The sequence below is a fragment of the Salvelinus fontinalis genome, chromosome 7, assembly GCF_029448725.1.
Source record: "Salvelinus fontinalis isolate EN_2023a chromosome 7, ASM2944872v1, whole genome shotgun sequence".
In the NCBI taxonomy this organism is placed as follows: Eukaryota; Metazoa; Chordata; class Actinopteri; order Salmoniformes; family Salmonidae; genus Salvelinus; species Salvelinus fontinalis.
The window spans coordinates 14940469-14960334 of record NC_074671.1 but is presented as its reverse complement, the minus strand read 5'-3'; the positions used below and the strand labels follow the sequence as shown (position 1 = coordinate 14960334).

The window sequence follows — 19866 nt, the reverse complement described above, 5'->3', positions numbered from 1 at the left end:
CAGACAGAATGGACAGAGCAGGCAGAATGGACAGAGCAGGCAGAATGGACAGAGGAGACAAGGCAGACAGAATGGACGGAACAGACAGAATGGACAGAGGAGACAAGCCAGACAGAATGGACAGAGCAGACAGAATGAACAGAGCCGACAGAGCAAACAGAATGGACAGAACAGAGAGAACAGACAGAGCAGACAGGGGGACAGAGCAGACAGAATGGATGGAGCAGACAGAATGGATAGAGCAGACAGAATGGATAGAGCAGACAGATTAGATAGAGCAGACAGAATGGATAGAGCAGACAGAATGGATAGAGCAGACAGAATGGATAGAGCAGACAGAATGGATAGAGCAGACAGAATGGACAGAACAGAGAGAACAGACAGAGCAGACAGAACAGACAGAGCAGACAGAATGGATAGAGCAGACAGAATGGATAGAGCAGACAGAATGGATAGAGCAGACAGAATGGATAGAGCAGACAGAATGGATAGAGCAGACAGAATGGATAGAGCAGACAGAATGGATAGAGCAGACAGAATGGACAGAACAGAGAGAACAGAGTGAACAGACAGAGCAGACAGGGGAACAGAGCAGACCGAATGGATGGAGCAGACAGGGGGACAGAGCAGACAGAATGGATGGAGCAGACAGAATGGATGGAGCAGACAGAATGGATGGAGCAGACAGAATGGATAGAGCAGACAGAATGGACAGAACAGAGAGAACAGACAGAGCAGACAGAGCAGACAGGGGGACCGAGCAGACAGAATGGATGGAGCAGACAGAATGGACAGAACAGAGAGAACAGACAGAGCAGACAGAACAGACAGAGCAGACAGAACAGACAGAGCAGACAGGGAGACAGAGCAGACAGAATGGATGGAGCAGACAGAATGGATGGAGCAGACAGAATGGATAGAGCAGACAGAATGGACAGAACAGAGAGAACAGAATGAACAGACAGAGCAGACAGAATGGATGGAGCAGACAGTGGACAGAGCAGACAGTGGACAGAGCAGACAGTGGACAGAGCAGACAGAACAGAAAGAACAGGACTTCCTCCACCACAACCACAGCTGGAAAAAGCACACTCTGCACTGCTCTGCACCAAAACACCCAAACGCCCTCTAAAAGCATTACAGCACCTCTGGCCATGCGGGACACTGTCAGTGGCCTGCCCGCCCTGAGTGATACAGATTAATCGCAAATAAAGCATCCAAGGTTAGGGGATGGGGTGTGCGGATATTGTATGGATTTTAACTAATGCATTATTAGGGGTTGCAAAAGAACATGCATACAGTGCATAGACACACACACACACACGCACGCACGCACGCACGCACGCACACACGCACACACACACACACACGGCTGATAATATTCCTTTAAAATAAAAAGTCACCAGCATTTATGAGGTTATGTCACATTATGAATCAATACAGTATTTGAGAGAAGGGAATTACAGCAGAGAGAGAGCGAGATTGAGTGAGACAGAGAAAGACCCCTTGGGGGAGGTTGGATTGCAGTATATATATTAGAGGGCAAACCAGAACAGAATGGTAGTGTTCCAGGCCGCCTACATTACGCATATTATCGTATAATTATGTCCGATTTCTGGGGTTCTAGTAATAGTAAACACTACTTCCATATTTATAGAGATCTAATACAGATCTAATAGCTCTAAAATCAATATAAATACTGAACTGGATTTAACAATTTGGTCATCTGCGCAACGTGTCTTCCAATTTAGGGAACCTGGAACGCTACCATTGTCCAATCTGTCTGCGCGAGGGAACGTCGTTCTGGCCGTCAACCGTTAGCGTCACGGCAGCAACATTAGCATCCAGGCTGCAACGTTAAGACTTCAGTTTTTATATTTAGCCTTCAAAATAAAAGTCTGCAATAATACGCTATGAGGATGATACGAAGTCAATCATTTTGCAGCTTTGCATAGTGCATAATGTTACAATTATGTTACAAAATTATAACTACATCGGGGGAAAACTAAAGATGATTACTACTTTATACAAGATAAATAATATAAGGTGGAGCACATTGAGTAATTGTTGGAGCTAAAGTAAATGAAAGTTAAGAACATATTGATCCCGCACTAGAGTCGATATATGATGTTATTTCTTGGGGGACTGTGGTCTAAATACCCAGCAGCACTTTCTACTCCACCCATTCCTTTGGTACCAATGCAATACACTGTAAGGCCTATAAATTACATATTGCCTTTTAGAGAAAAAGCGATTCTGTGTGCTGATGTAAAAGTGAGGTTGGGATGACTCAGTAGGGTCTGTATCATCTATATATGGTGTTATTTCATGAGGGACTGAGGTTTAAATAACCAGCAACACTTTCTACTCCACACAATCCATTGGTCCCAAATGATTGTAGGCCTATAAATTACATAGGGTGAATTCAGAAAAAGTGGGACATCGTACAAACTGGGACTGCTTAATCCTGATGCTTTTATTTAATGGTCTGACAAGTGTAAATCAAAACTAGTGTTACTAAACCCTTGCAGAGAAATCACATGATGTAAATCACGTCACTTCATCTATGTGACGTCATAAAACAGGACAAAGCAAGCTTCAATCAGGAAGTTCATCCCGCGAAGCACATAGTAAGATCATTGACATAGCTTTTTCTGTTTTGATGTTAAGGTTATTAAACTGTCATAAATAATGCACTGTGCCAAATTGTGATGTAAATGTGCATACTATGTACTGGCGCATCAAAATACATTTTAAAAAGCTGCCAATATTATCTTTCAATTTTGTAATTCAGTAATTTTTTTAGTTGTCCCCCTTTACCGACCATAGTTATCTCAAGTGTGACAGTTTTATAGGCTTTTCCAATGGAGGAAAGAGATCAGTGTACTTAGGCAGCGTTCTGGTTCTTGTAGTACTGTTATCCTGTTTAATGTACATGTATTCCAGAGTACAACGGCACCGAACTATAGTAGGCCTACAATTTACGTATAGTCCTGAATTAATCATCAATAATGATGAGTGAGAAATTTATAGACGCACAAATATCATACCACCCCAAAATGCTAACCTCCCCTGCTTTTGTAATGGTGAGAGGTTAGCATGTCTTGGGGGTGTGATATTTGTGCTTCTGTAACTTTTTCACTCATCATTATTCACGATTAATTCAGGACTATCCGTAATCATGGTAGAATCCACATTACAGTAGAAGTGCTAAGAAACATATTATATTCTTATTTACAATAAAAGTGACTCCAAAATTACACAATACATTATTTACCATTAATTTCTATTGGTCACAAAATAATACGAAACACAACCAAAACAAACTGCAAATGCCTCCAACATGTTTGTAGAGTCACACGATTGTTGTAATGATTGCGTGCTAGGAATTTGGAACCAAATACTAAACGGTTGACTACTTTAAAACACATATAAGTGAATTTGTACCAATACTTTGGGTCCTCTAAAATGGGTGGACTATGTACAAAAAGTGCTGTAATTTCTAAACGGTTCACCCAATATGGATACAAATTCCCTCGAATTAAAGCTGACAGTCTGCACTTTAACGTCATAGTCATTGTATAATTTCAAATCCAAAATGCTGGATTACGGAGCCAAAACAACAACAACAATGTCACTGTCCCAATAATTACGGAGGACACTAGATTCTACAAACGCTAGTGAGTAATGCTGCGTTCAAAACAACTCTGAACTCTGAAAATGATTTGGACAAATCATGACGCCAGTGAACTTCAGGTCAGAAAGTCGGAGCTATACAAAGAGGCCCGAGTTCCAGAGTTGGAATTCCGAGTTGGATGACCGTTCAAATCGATTTTTCCCAGTCGGAGCTCGTTCTTTTCCGAGTTCCCAGTTGTTTTGAACGCAGAATAATCCCAGACCCACTTTACTTCGGCACCTAGAATAGTTTTCTCTCTATAAACGAATATGTATTTAATATACCGTGTATTGCATTGTGGGCATTTGTATATCATGAATAAATACAGGTTAATTACACCTTTCTACTATTACGTAGGATATTTGGGGGAAATTGCCGAAATTCCGCGACCCGGAAATATTGTTTTAGTGTTGCTGACGAGACGCTGATATGCCACACACCCACTGACTGAGGGCGGCATAGATGGAATGCTTTCACCTCCCTCCTTTGAGCTGTCAGTTGACAGCGCAACACCGAGCCGGAAGCATCGTAGGAAATAACACAGATTTGATAAACCGTAGATTTTAGATTTCTCCTCTTTGGCACTGGAATAACGATTGGGACACTACCATATTTTGGGGCTGACTAACGAACGCGTAAGAGGGAGGAAATCTAAAAGGACTGACTAGCTTTCTAGTTTAGCAAGCTATCGTTAGCTTTGGCCAGTGCAGCCGCAGCTCTGCAAAAGCTAGCTAAGGTCGGAGTGTGTAGTAGGCAGGCGAGCTCTGTTGGAATCTAAACCTAAGGCAAATTGGAGTATCTAGCTAATACAGAAAAGACTACAGTTGTTTTTGATTGATCGCTAGCTAAATGCAGAGTGTAGGTGATCATTGAGAGGCTACTCTCCCAGCTCCATAACGAACTGTCACTGACTGAGTGATATCCAGCCAATTGCCACTAAAGATGGCTATGGCGAGCAGCATTGCCGCATCTATTGCGAGCAAGACGAAGACGAAGAAGAAACACTTCGTAGCTCAAAAAGTGAAGCTTTTCCGAGCCAGCGACCCTCTGCTCAGCGTCCTCATGTGGGGAGTCAACCATTCGGTGAGTCTGTCCATTGGGGTTGGTTAGTGGTGGTCAAATCGATGTTTTCACGACCCTGTGTTACTAAACATAAAGTTCAACTAGCTAGAAATAGTGTCAGCTATGTGTATTTTTAATTCCACTTGGCAGCAATTCAGTTCTAACTAGTTAACTAATTGGCCCTTCAGAGGGTGTTGGATAGATTTTCTGTCGTGTCTCGATTCTCCATAACTTGCCACACTGACTTTGGTCAATGTGAATTGCTGATAGAAAAGTTGTAATAATACTAGTCAACTCTGCACTCTTGATGTGACATAGTACAAGTAGCTTAGTGGGTGGGTGGTATAAACTCTCCGAGCTCTCAGGGTCCAGTATCTTGAGAGAACAGATATTCCCATGTCAGAGAGCTTATCATCGATCCCTTCCTCACTGTCTCTTTTTTGTGAATGCACAGAAGGCTCAGTTAGAGCCACATAGCCCAACATAGGCTCACTGTCCCAGTGTTTCATGACATAACATACTCATTTGCATTGGAACTAGAATGTTGTGTTTGTGTGGGATAATAAAGTTCTAACCCTCAGTTTGCTGAATTCTTTATCCTACATCTGAGTGTCTCTTCAAAATATGAATGATCACCATATTCAGGGTGTCACCATTCGATTCTCTCTGCAATGCTACACTGGCCTTTTTTTAAAAAGAGATGTGTAATGCTTAATTGGAGGCTACAGACAAACTGAGGGGTTTTTAAATAGTGAGCAGAGGTTATTTATTAGCTGGGCCTGAAAGGATTACCCCAGCCAGCAGAGGAAACCAGAGTTTGCTTTAAACAGAAAGTTTGTCCAAGAATAAACCTTGGCTGTGTGTAAGAGTGAAGTGTTGGCCAGACAGTGGTGGTCTCCCTCAGTTACGCTGCATCGGAGGCTGGTCAGTCCACCTCAAAATTCTACATGAAAACAGTCTGTTAGGGTGCAGGGTTACTAGTGTGTATGACAAGAGGGGGAGAAACACACTATATGGAAACAGTGTTGATTATGATCTGCTCATGGCCTAACTAAGCAAAGACAAGCATGTCACGAGCCACAGGAGGTTTCTAGCCCCAGTCACATCTGTGTAAGTCAGGAAGAGGATCCAAGGGAGGTACAGTTGAAGTGGAAGTTTACATACACCTTAGCCAAATACATTTAAACTCAGTTTTTCACAATTCCTGACATTTAAGCGTAGTAAAAATTCCCTGTCTTAGGTCAGTTAGGATCACCACTTTATTTTAAGAATGTGAAATGTCAGAATAATTGTAGAGAATAGTTTATTTCAGCTTTTATTTCTTTCATCACATTCCCAGTGGGTCAGAAGTTTATATACACTCAATTAGTATTTGGTAGCATTAACTTTAAATTGTTTAACTTTAGTCAAATGTTTTGGGTAGCCTTCCACAAGCTTTTGTGGGGGGTGGGGGGAGAGACCACCACTGTCTGGCCAACACTTCACTCTTACACACAGCCAAGGTTTATTCTTGGACAAACTTTCTGTTTAAAGCAAACTCTGGTTTCCTCTGCTGGCTGGGCTGGGGTAATCCTTTCAGGCCCAGCTAATAAATAACCTCTGCTCTCTATTTAAAACCCCTCAGTTTGTCTGTAGCCTCCAATTAAGCATGTAGAAAACCTACAGTACACCTCTTCTTTAAAAAAAGGCCAGTGTAGCATTGCAGAGAGAATCGAATGGTGACACCCTGAATATGGTGATCATTCATATTTTGAAGAGACACTCAGGTGTAGGATAAAGAATTCAGCAAACTGAGGGTTAGAACTTTATTATCCCAATTGAGGTCAGGGCTTTGTGATGACCACTCCAATACCTTGAGACACAGTTCTATTTTTGTTTCATCAGACCAGAGGACATTTCTTCAAAAAGTACGATCGTTGTCCCCATGTGCAGTTCCAAACCGTAGTCTGGCTTTTTTATGGCAGTTTTGGAGCAGTGGCTTCTTCCTTGCTGAACGGCCTTTCGGGTTATGTCGATATAGGACTCGTTTTACTGTGGATATAGATACTTATGTACCTGTTTCCTCCAGCATCTTCACAAGGTCCTTTGCTGTTGTTCTGGGATTGGTTTGCACTTTTCGCACCAATGTACGTTCATCTCTAGGAGACAGAACGCGTCTCCTTCCTGAGCGGTATGACGGCTGCGTGGTCCCATGGTGTTTATACTTGCGTACTATTGTTTGTACAGATGAACGTGGTACCTTCAGGCGTTTGGAAATTGCTCCCAATGATTAACCAGACTTGTGGAGGTCTACAGTTTTTTTTTTTCTTCTGAGGTCTTGGCTGATTTCTTTTGATTTTCCCATGATGTCAAGCAATGAGGCACTGAGTTTGATGGTAGGCCTTGAAATACATCCAATTGATTCAAATGATGTCAATTAGCCTATCAGAAGCTTCTAAAGCCATGACATAATTTTCTGGAATTTTCCAAGCTGTTTTAAGGCACAGTCAACTTAGTGTATGTAAACTTCTGACCCACTGGAATTGTGATACAGTGAATTATAAGTTAATCTGTCTGTAAACAGTAGTTGGAAAAATTACTTGTGCCATGCACAAAGTAGATGTCCTAACCAACTTGCCAAAACTATAGTTTGTTAACAAGACATTTGTGGAGTTGTTGAAAAACGAGTTTTAATGACTCCAACCTAAGTGTATGTAAAGTTCGGACTTGTATCTCAACCAGCGTGTCACTACCACAACAGATTAGCCCGACATGACATTCTATCCCAGTGGTAGTTTGCTTCACCAGGCTTGTCGTGACCACACCTTGGACTGGAATACTTATGTTGGCTCCAGAGAGGGCTGGCTCAGTGGGCTAATGTGCTCCTCTTTAGTCTCAGACAGTATCTGGGTTTGATTCCCAGGCAGTTAGCCCTAGCCTACATGTTCAAACCTTTTGTGTTGTTGCATTGCCTAACACAGGACAGGGTGATGGATAGACTATAAAATGTTTTAAGTGTGAACTTAAACGACTCAAACCAGATATAAAGTATGTTGTTTACATCATCTTTAAGAACTAACCAACACCAAAATCCAAACTAGACAGGCAGAATCTAACATGTAATAAATGTCATGGCATGGAGCCCCCATTTTAATTTAGTTATAATTTGAGTCCCTCAGCATAAGAAAACAGTCTCTCAGCCCCATGACAAAATGTGTAGATATCCAGGAAATGTACTTTAAAACAGCCAAATCCTGCCTCTGTGGCCAAGAGGTGGGTCTGTAAAACTTTTGGTCGGAGACCACGCCATTGGCCACGCCCACTACTCCTACCCCTCCAACGCTAACTTTGCCACCTCTGCTAAAAAATAATCCTAGGGGAAACACTGTATTGAGGGTGATAGTTGAGGTTCTTGTAGAATTGTGGTTGGAGAAAGCCTGCTGATTGTGTGAGAACTGCTGCTGTCTAAGTTTGAGTAGGGGTCAGATGGAATGTCTGCTAGCGACAACACTGGAATGGAGAGAAGGGGAGGCCTGACAATACACACACACACACACACACACACACACACACACACACACACACACACACACACACACACACACACACACACACACACACACACACACACACACACACTCACACACTCTGAGGCTGGCAAAGAAACAGAACCCTCCTTATCTCCTGAGACCCATCAATTAAACACATCCACTCACTAGCACTTTCTGGAAACTCGCCAGCACTCTGCATTTCTGTTGCTGGAGCATCAGGACCGACGTAGACAACTCAAGTGGTAGTCGCTAGACGGCGTGGTAGAGAGAACAGAGAAGTCACTAGATGACTTGGTTTGATGCAGCACCTCTACTGTAGGTCATTCAAACACAAATTGCGTTTGTGATTTTATTTTAATTTTTTTTATTTTAATTTTTTAAAGCCTCGGCTGTGTGATTTTAAAGCCTCGGCTGTGTGATTGGTGGTAGTGAGTGAGAGCAGATAGACATGTCTGTCTATGATAGTTCCCTCTCCACACGGGGGGAATTAACAAACTCTGTCTGACACCCAAAGCCTCAGACATTCCTACTCTGTCTTAACACCCTGAGGATATAGGACTTAGTTTAGAGACACCCTGACTGTTGACATGCAGCCCAGCCGTTTTGCCGTCCAGCAACATCCCAGGCAGGAACCTGTGGCGCTCCATCCATGGACAGGAGGTTGAGAAATACTGTTTTCTAGAATGTCTGTACACCTCTGGTGAATCATCATCATAAATACATACATACAGCGTTTGGCTCTAATTGGCTGCGTTTAGTCAGGCAGCCATATTCATTTTTTTCCCCTTCTCACTTTGACCAATCAGATCAGCTCTGAAAATGACCTTGTGAAAAGATCACATGTGATTGGTCAAAAGACCAATTAGTGTAAAGATTTTTGATCAGAAATGCCTGCCTGTCTAAACACAGCTGTGGGCACTTTGTAGGTGCTATTTCAGTGGTTCATTTAAATGATTTGATGTGTAGCGTACACTGAGTATACCAAATATTAAGAAAAGCTTCCTAATATTGAGTTTTCCCTCAGAACAGCCTCAATTTGTCGGCACATGGACTCTGCAAGGTAAGAGTTCCACAGGGATGCTGGCCCATGTTGACTCCAATCATTCCCACAGTTGTGTCAAGTTGGCAGGATGTCTTCTGGGTGGTGGACCGTTCTTGATACACAAAGGAAACTGTTGAGCGTGAAAAACCCAGCAGCGTTGCAGTTCTTGACACAAACCGGTGCGTCTGGCACCTACTACCATACCATGTTCAAAGGTTCTTTTGTCTTGCCCATTCACCCACTAAATGGCACACATACACAATACATGTCTCAGTTGTCTCAAGGCTTAAAAATCCTTCTCACCTGTCTCCTCCCCCCCATCTACACCTGGTGAGTGTTTTTCATGGTAAGAATTCTTACTGTTTTGTATAGCAGTGTTGTCAGCATACCAGAATTTTGACTTTGATACTGATACTAGGTTTAGTATCACGATACTCGGTTCCAAAGCAATACCATAACAACAAAAAAGATGGCGTATGAGACAGTCACAGAATGGCACTTGGTCCAGACAGATTAACTCAGTTACTGCTCTGTTCAATCGTTGGGCATCTTGAGTTCAATGTCATTACATTATAAAAATGTTATGTACATTGTTTTGACACAGCCATGTAAGCATTTATTTGACTTTGGTAAAAACAATATAACTACAAAACAACAATGATAATCATTTATTTGAAAGGTAAATCTCCTGATGAACTGGATAAATGAAGATCGAGGTCCATTCACAATACAGGTGAATGCACAGCAGGGCTTGACAAAGGTCAGTTGGGGATTTTGGCAAAGAGGCCTTTTTATCTTCTTCCAGAGTCAGATGAACTGATGGTACCATTGTTATGTCTCTGTGTCCAGTATCAAGGAAGTTAGAGGTAGTTTCGCGAGCCAATGCTAACTAGCGTTGACTGGAATTCTAGCCAATGGTATCTATCCTAGTGACTTGACCCTGCCTTCGTGTACGTACCTCATTCATCTGCACGTTGATCTGGTACTCCCTGTATATAGCCCGACGCTTGTGTATTTTATTCCTCGTGTTGCTATTTCTTTATTTTATTTTTAAACTCTGTATCGTTGGGAAGGCCTCGTAAGCAAGTCTACAACAGTTACATTCATCTTCTGCACATCTATCACGCTAGTGTTTAATTGCTAAATTGTAATTATTTCGCCACTATGGCCTATTTATTGCCTTACCTCCCTTATCTTACCTCATTTGCACACACTGTATATAGATTTTTTTCTATTGTGTTATTGACTATGTTTGTTTATTCCATGTGTAACTCTGTGTTTGTCGGACTGCTTTGCTTTCTTAGCCAGGTCGCAGTTGTAAATGAGAACTTGTTCTCAACTAGCCTACCTGTTTAAATAAAGGTGAAATAAAATAAAAATATTCAGCGCATTGGACAGTTAAAAATCATGTTCTCTCTCCTGCTGCCTATTCCCCCGTCCCTCTACCCCTCACTCTCTCCCCTGCTGCCTATTCCCCCGTCCCTCTACCCCTCGCTCTCTCTCCCCTGTTGCTTATTCCCCCGTCCCTCTACCCCTCACTCTCTCCCCTGCTGCCTATTCCCCCGTCCCTATTCCCCCGTCCCTCTACCCCTCACTCTCTCCCCTGCTGCCTTTTCCCCCGTCCCTCTACCCCTCGCTCTCTCTCCCCTGTTGCCTATTCCCCCGTCCCTCTACCCCTCGCTCTCTCTCCCCTGCTGCCTTTCCCCCGTCCCTCTACCCCTCGCTCTCTCTCCCCTGTTGCCTATTCCCCCGTCCCTCTACCCCTCGCTCTCTCCCCTGCTGCCTATTCCCCCGTCCCTCTACCCCTCGCTCTCTCCCCTGCTGCCTATTCCCCCGTCCCTCTACCCCTCGCTCTCTCCCCTGCTGCCTATTCCCCCGTCCCTCTACCCCTCGCTCTCTCCCCTGCTGCCTATTCCCCCGTCCCTCTACCCCTCGCTCTCTCCCCTGCTGCCTATTCCCCCGTCCCTCTACCCCTCGCTCTCTCCCCTGCTGCCTATTCCCCCGTCCCTCTACCCCTCGCTCTCTCCCCTGCTGCCTATTCCCCCGTCCCTCTACCCCTCGCTCTCTCTCCCCTGCTGCCTATTCCCCCGTCCCTCTACCCCTCGCTCTCTCTCTCCTGCTGCCTATTCCCCCGTCCCTCTACCCCTCGCTCTCTCTCTCCTGCTGCCTATTCCCCCGTCCCTCTACCCCTCGCTCTCTCTCCCCTGCTGCCTATTCCCCCGTCCCTCTACCCCTCGCACTCTCTCCCCTGCTGCCTATTCCCCCGTCCCTCTACCCCTCGCACTCTCTCCCCTGCTGCCTATTCCCCCGTCCCTCTACCCCTCGCACTCTCTCCCCTGCTGCCTATTCCCCCGTCCCTCTACCCCTCGCACTCTCTCCCCTGCTGCCTATTCCCCCGTCCCTCTACCCCTCGCACTCTCTCCCCTGCTGCCTATTCCCCCGTCCCTCTACCCCTCGCACTCTCTCCCCTGCTGCCTATTCCCCCGTCCCTCTACCCCTCGCACTCGCTCCTGCTGCCTATTCCCCCGTCCCTCTACCCCTCGCTCTCTCGCTCCTGCTGCCTATTCCCCCGTCCCTCTACCCCTCGCTCTCTCCCCTGCTGCCTATTCCCCCGTCCCTCTACCCCTCGCTCTCTCCCCTGCTGCCTATTCCCCCATCCCTCTACCCCTCGCTCTCTCTCCTGCTGCCTATTCCCCCGTCCCTCTACCCCTCGCTCTCTCTCTCCTGCTGCCTATTCCCCCGTCCCTCTACCCCTCGCTCTCTCTCCCCTGCTGCCTATTCCCCCGTCCCTCTACCCCTCGCACTCTCTCCCCTGCTGCCTATTCCCCCGTCCCTCTACCCCTCGCACTCTCTCCCCTGCTGCCTATTCCCCCGTCCCTCTACCCCTCGCACTCTCTCCCCTGCTGCCTATTCCCCCGTCCCTCTACCCCTCGCACTCTCTCCCCTGCTGCCTATTCCCCCGTCCCTCTACCCCTCGCACTCTCTCCCCTGCTGCCTATTCCCCCGTCCCTCTACCCCTCGCACTCTCTCCCCTGCTGCCTATTCCCCCGTCCCTCTACCCCTCGCACTCGCTCCTGCTGCCTATTCCCCCGTCCCTCTACCCCTCGCTCTCTCGCTCCTGCTGCCTATTCCCCCGTCCCTCTACCCCTCGCTCTCTCGCTCCTGCTGCCTATTCCCCCGTCCCTCTCCCCCTTGCTCTCTCTCCCCCTGTCTTTCTGAGCCAGTGACTATGTCTGGGGCTGTGTGTGACGTAACAGGCTGTTCCTATTAATAGCCACAGGATTGACCTGCAGCTATTATGTGGTGAATATGTATGAAGAACAGAATAGATGGGATCTCACAAAGGACCTGGATTCCCCAGGGACCAGCCGAGCACATTCAGAGTGTGTGGTGTACGTGTGTGTCTTTCCACGTGGTCTGTCACACTTGTGTCTGGGTGGTCGGGTTGGAGAGGGGCAACTTGATGAAGCAGGAGAGATCATCTTTTGTGCACAGTTGGGGTTGGGACCTCTGTTGCGCCCTCTACTCTGTGTGTGTGTGTGTGTGTGTGTGTGTGTGTGTGTGTGTGTGTGAGACAGGTGTCCGCTGCATCCGTGTAGCTGTAGCATGCCGTAGAGCAGAGGGAAATAATGTGTTTTGCCAGAGGAAACAATGACATTGATTTAAAATTAATATAGCTTTAGTCACCAACAGTAGATATCCTAGTGTCCTCGTTGCCCTGCATGGCTATCAATGTGTGTACAGTAGGCCCCACCAGAAGTGAATGGTGTGTGTAAAATCACATTTTATTTGTCACATGCACCGAATGCAACAGTTGTAGACCTTACTGTGAAATTCCTTCTTACAAGCCCTTAACCAACAATGCAGAATTATTTTAAAAGTAAGAAAATATTTTCTAAAAATCTATACATACAGTACCAGTCAAAAGTTTGGACACACCTACTCATTCAAGGGTTTTTCTTATTTTTACTATTTTCTACATTGTAGAATAATAGTGAAGACATCAACTATGAAATAACACGTATGGAATCATGTAGTAACCAAAAAAGTGTTAAACAAATCAAAATATATTTTAGATTCTTCAAAGTAGACACCCTTTCCCTTGACAGCTTTGTGTTACACCCCTGAAAAGGGGAGAAAGAATCACAATTGTGATACGGAATGTTTACTCATTGAACTTTTAGTGCAAATCATTTTACATAAGTAACACATTTTACAGAATAACAGATCTACAGGAAATAGATAGTTTTGTAGGGTACAAGGCTTATTCAAGTCACAACAGTATACACTGTACATCACTGAAACAAATACTATTTTCAATATATAATATAATAATATAAGCTTTAACTCAGTAAACCATAACTCAATTTATCAACAGGCAATAAAGTGTTTGAAAAACCATTATACAAATAACGCCGCAAAATATCTTATTAACAACGCACATGTTCATTCACAATCGACATGAAATGGCAGCTACGTAGCAGTACCTAGCAGTACCTAGCAGTACCTAGCAGTATGAAGCTAGCTGCAACCGAGCAGGGCTCATATTACTCTCTGCAAACTTAACTAACTTCCTCAATATGTTACTACGACACACCTTAAACACTCTTGACATGTTAGTGAGTTATTACATTTAAATTACTCTTTTTTTATCATCAATAATGTACCTGAAAAAGGGGAGAAAGAATCACAATTGTGATACGGAATGTTTACTCATTGTACTTTTAGTGCAATGAGAAAAAGACCGCGAATTCTCCGTGAACTTGAGTGGAGACCAGAGCAATCGATCTCAGGCTCATAGATTAAGAGCATTTAGTAGATCACAGATTAACACTTTTACCCACGACAACATAAAGTAATCAACATAACGTTTACACATTCCTCTCACAATTCGTACCCTTTGTATGCTTGACGGATTTTAACACAATTATATAAATGTTATCAATCTATCAACTAATACTGAATGCATGATCTTCTTAACCTTAGATGTTTTAAGATCCTCACATACTTTGAATTTACTAATACTTTTTAATGTATAACAGGCTATTAGTATTTCCTTTAACCTGTCACATTTGCACACTCTTGGCATTTTCTCAACCAGCTTGCCTGGAATGCATTTCCAACAGTCTTGAAGGAGTTCCCACATATGCTGAGCACTTGACTGCTTTTCCTTAACTCTGCGGTCCAACTCATCCCAAAACAAGGTGTTGGTGGTAGTAGTGGTACCAGGTGATGGTGGTACTGCCAGGTGGTGGTGGTACTGCCAGGTGGTGGGGGTAGTAGTACCAGCTACTAATGTAGTAGTACCTGGTGGTGGGGGTGGTGGTGGTACTACCAGGTGGTGGTAGTAGTACCTGGTGGTGGTAGTAGTAGTACCAGCTACTAATGTAGTAGTAGTTGGGGAGCCAGATAATTGGGTTCGGGAGCCAGATAATTGAACTCTACACTAAACACGGTGATCCGTGGTTCTCTTTACATGGTAATCACTGAAATTAGACTAACAGGCTTAATTATTCACCACCATAGGCTGGGCTGTCGTCTTGTGAGAGGAATGCTACTGTTACTATCGGGGTGCAGTAGACGTGTGGTACTCGGACAGAAGACGTGTGGTACTCGGACAGAAGACGTGTGGTACTCGGACAGAAGACGTGTGGTACTCGGACAGAGGACGTGTGGTACTCGGACAGAGGACGTGTGGTACTCGGACAGAGGACGTGTGGTACTCGGACAGAGGACGTGTGGTACTCGGACAGAGGACGCGTGGTACTCGGACAGAGGACGCGTGGTACTCGGACAGAGGACGCGTGGTACTCGGACAGAGGACGCGTGGTACTCGGACAGAGGACGCGTGGTACTCGGACAGAGGACGCGTGGTACTCGGACAGAGGACGCGTGGTACTCGGACAGAGGACGCGTGGTACTCGGACAGAGGACGCGTGGTACTCGGACAGAGGACGCGTGGTACTCGGACAGAGGACGCGTGGTACTCGGACAGAGGACGCGTGGTACTCGGACAGAGGACGCGTGGTACTCGGACAGAGGACGCGTGGTACTCGGACAGAGGACGCGTGGTACTCGGACAGAGGACGTCATTTACTAAAACAGATTTAACAGGGTTTACACTATTTGATTCATCACATGTAGTTGTTCCAAGACAGACAGTGGTTATAAAAAATGGCTAACTAACCTAACTGTGCATTCTGCGTCCTTTCATGGGATTGCCCTGATTTGTACATAGTTCCACCAATGAAATGTGCTGGATCTGGGTGTGCTTACTAGCCTGAACCAATGAGGTGTCATCCGGTTTAGAGCAGAATATCTATGTCACTGCTGCTAGGAGAGATTACATAACCGGTCAACTTTCTGAATCTGTCCCTTTTCTAGTCACACATCAGATGAGTCACTAAGCACCAGCTGCTCTAGTAGGACTGTGACTGTATAGAAATGTCTAGCCTATAGGTAACTGCCAAAATTAAAGGTACACTGACACAATGTGTCTTAATGGGGCATTTGGTCAGCACGGGCCAGAACCGCTTCAATGGACCTTGGCATAGATTCTACAAGTGTCTGGGACTCTACTGGAGGGATACGACACCCTTCTCACACAATAAATTCTGTACGTTTTTGTTGATGGCCAGTGGGAAACGCTGTCTCGGGAATCCCTCCAGAATCTCCCAGAAGTGTTCAATTGGGTTGAGATCTGTTGACTGACACAGACGCACACAAACGGAACCCACTTTAAACCACTGATTTGTTTACACTAGATGACTGATAGAGGGCGCTGTGTTGAAGCCAATGTGCCTCCATCTTAACATTCCTTCTCCAGTGTAAAAAATATTTAGGAAGTTATAGAAATGCATTTATTAATGTCTACAATCATTTTTGGCAAGTATATTCTATTACAGACAACGTAATGCATGTTTTAATTTTCAAAGAGTTTACTGAGTTACAGTTCATATTTTTATTTAATTTAACCGTTATTTAAAAAGTTAGGATCGTGGATCAGAAAACCAGACAGTATCTGGTGTGACCACCGTTTCCCTCTTGCAGAGTGACATCTCCTTCACATAGAGTTGACCAGGCTGTTGTCCCACTCCTCTTCAATGGCTGTGCGAAGTTGCTGGATATTGGTGGGAACTGGAACACACTGTCATACGCATTGATCCAGAGCATCCCAAACATGCTCAATGGGTGACATGTCTGGTGACTATGCAGGTCATGGAAGAACTGGGACATTTTCAGCTTCCAGGAATTGTGTACAGATCCTTGTTACATGGATCCGTTAATTATCATGCTGAAACATGAGGTGACGGCCACACAATGGGCCTCAGGATCTCGTCACGGTATGTCTGTGCATTCAAATTGCCATCTATAAAATGCAATTGTGTTTGTGGTCTGTAGCTTGTGCCTGCCCATACCATAACCTCACTGCCACCATGGAGCACTCTGTTCACAACGTTGACATCAGCAAACCACTCGCCCACTCGACGCCATACACGTGGTCTGATGTTGTGAGGCCGGTTGGGCGTACTACCAAATTCTCTAAAATGACATTGGAGGCGGCTTATGGTTGAGAAATGAACATGCAACAGCTCTGGTAGACATTCCTGCAGGCAGCATGACACTTGGATGCTCTCTCTAAACTTGAGACGTCTGTGGCATTGTGTGACAAAACGGCACATTTTAGAGTGGGCTTTTATTGTCCCCAGCATGCTGTTTTTAATAAGCTTCTTGATATGCCACACCTGTCAGGTGGCTGGATTATCTTGACAAAGGAGAAATGCTCACTAACAAGGATGTACACAAAGTTGTGCAGGACATTTTAAGAGAGAAATAAGTTTATGATGCGTATGAAAACTTGTTTTGTTTCCGTTCATGAAAAATGGGACCAACACTTTAAATGTTGTGTTTTATATTTTGGTTCTTGTATATTATGTGAGCTAAACATAATGTTACTGTCACCACGACAACAGCAAAAAAGACTTAAATGCATGTAATTTTGTCCTTCATTGAAATACTGGGGAATTCCATTCATTCCTATGGAGGACTGCTCCTACTAAGGAGTACCAATATGGCTGACCGATGGCTTCAAACCCTCTCAATGGACAATACATAGCATAAGAAAACCCGGGGTTTAAATTACATCGTTGCTTTACACATCACTGTGTGTCGGTCGGTCGGAGAGCTGTGTGTCGGTCGGTCGGAGAGCTGTGTGTCGGTCGGTCGGAGAGCTGTGTCGGTCGGTCGGAGAGCGGTCGGTCGGAGAGCTGTGGATCGTTCAGAGAGCTGTGTGTCTGTCTGTCAGAGGGTGTTATGAGAGAGAGAAGCCTCCGTGTGCTGACTGAGTTCCTCTCCCACTTCCTGTCCACCGGGGCACGGAGCTTGCTCACTCCGCTCTGTGTCGGAAACACCAGACTCTGTCACCAAGGCGACGACGAACAGGAAGTGGCACTATGAAAGTTGGCTGAGCGAGTGAGAGAGATAAGAGACTGACATTTGGAGCCATCATCAGAGGAGGAGATTAAATGCAACATGAACATGAGAGCTGCATTTGTCACCACTTAGCTTCACTCAGAGTTGATTGGAACAAGCCAAGGAATACAGTGACTATGATGCGTCCCCAGCAGCCCTCTATTCCCTTTTATATTTTACTTATTTTGACCTTGCTAGTGCCCATAGGGCACTGTAAAGGGGATAGGGTGCCATTAGGGATACAGACCGGCCCGGTAGGGCTACTCATCCTGGAGGTCTGGAGAATGCTGTTCTCTGTGGTTCTCTTCATTTTGAGCTAAATCCTGTCTGACTGAACAGATGAATGCGTCATGATGATATAATACTACAGAGAGATTAGTAATCCTGCTTCCTTAAGGGGAGAGATTTGTAGTCTGTCACCGTCAGCCCCGAGAATACATCGCTGCTGCTGCTTCCTGCCACTGTGCTGTCCTCCTGAAGGTTGGCCCAGTGCCGTGTGTGCGTGTGCAGGGGCATTGTCTTCTCTCCTGCCTCTGTACTGAGTGTGAAACAGAGCTTTGTGATGTGGTGACGTCTCCTGAAGTACTCAGGATGCATCAGTCTCTGTGTGACGTTGTTGCCTGGCACCCCACATCACTGACAGTCTGTCTCTCTCTCTCCTTAACATCCAAGTTCCATCATCTAGTTTCTGCCCCCTTCTGAAGTCCACTAGCTTCCTTTCCTTATCTCCTTTCGTCCTGGACCAGATACTGGTTAAGCTGCAGCCTCAATGGCTATCTCTCTGTCTCTCTCTCTTAATTCAATTCAATAAATGCTTTATTGGCATGAATGGGTGGTTTGGTCATTCATGTCATTTCAGCAAGCCATGACCATCTCAGATTGTTCTAAAATCATCCCTGTACTTCTGTAGAAACAGCTGAGATTAGCATTCCTGCAACATTCTTTCGTTGAAATATAATTTTATCTCTGAGAAATTAAGCTAATTGATTGCACCCAAGTTAATCATTTTAATTTATAGGATTCATATTGTATTTAATAAATATAGTACCTAACATCCAATTTCGACACTTTTTTTCTGAGTAATCCAAAGAAACTGTCAACCCACCGATGAACCCTCCAGTCCCCACGCCAACCCCACCCCGACAACAAGTATATAGCATCAGTCCTGTCTGACCAGTAGTATGGAGCTGTGTCTCAGAGCATCTTGTTTCTTCATCCTATATAAAGTATTCCCAGTGAATTTGGGGATGTTTTTCCCCTGTTCTGACAATATAGTCATTGAAGTTGTTAGGTTTACCTCCCTTCCTGTTATTACCAGGGTCTGACCACTAGATGGTGCAGTTCCTACTATGTGGATAAAAAATATAAATAAACTTTTAGGAACCCCCCAACCTCAGGTTTAAAGGGATAGTTCACACAAATTACAAAATGACACATTGGTTTCCTTACCCTGTAAGTAGTCTATGGACAATGTATAACAGCATACCAACCTGCATCCCACTGCTGGCTTGCTTCTGAAGCTAAGCAGGGTTGGTCTTGGTCGGTCCCTAGATGGGAAACCAGATGCTGCTGGAAGTGGTTTTGGAGGGCCAGTAGGAGGCACTCTTTCCTCTGGTCTAAAAAAATAATATCCCTATGCCCCAGGACACTGCCCTGTGTAGGGTGCCGTCTTTCGGATGGGACGTTAAATGGGTGTCCTAACTCTCTGTGGTCACTAAAGATCCCATGGCACTTTTTGTAAGTGTAGGGGTGTTAACCCTGGTGTCCTGGCTAAATTCTCATACCATCATGGACACCTAATAATCCCCAGCTCACAATTAGCTCATTCATCCCCCTCCTCTCCCCTGTACCTATTCCCCAGGTCGTTGCTGTAAAGGAGAATGTGTTCTCAGTCAACTTACCTGGTTAAATATATAAATAAATAAAATCCATGCTTTGGTTTAGTTTCCATGTCCACTGTTTCAAATGCTAACTTTTTTAGCATTTGTGGCACAAATCCAATGCAAGTCAATGGTAGCAATGTTAGCATATCCAAATTCTCTATAAGTAGCATCAATGAGTTACACTACATTTGTTTAATGCTA

At 44.8% G+C, this 19866-nt stretch overlaps 1 protein-coding gene across 3 annotated transcripts in view; it reads left to right on the top strand.

Annotated features, from left to right (window-relative positions):
• The first annotated feature begins 4085 nt into the window (after nucleotides 1-4085).
• LOC129859031 (phosphatidylinositol 5-phosphate 4-kinase type-2 alpha-like) overlaps nucleotides 4086-19866 on the top strand; it is a 44831-nt gene continuing 29050 nt past the window's right edge. For 2 of the 3 annotated variants that reach the window (XM_055928351.1, XM_055928350.1), the window contains exon 1: nucleotides 4086-4759. In XM_055928351.1, coding sequence (XP_055784326.1) covers nucleotides 4619-4759 — 141 coding nt within the window. In that variant the 5' untranslated portion in view covers nucleotides 4086-4618. The remainder of the gene's footprint in view (nucleotides 4760-19866) is intronic. The other variant, XM_055928352.1, reaches the window with a different exon arrangement.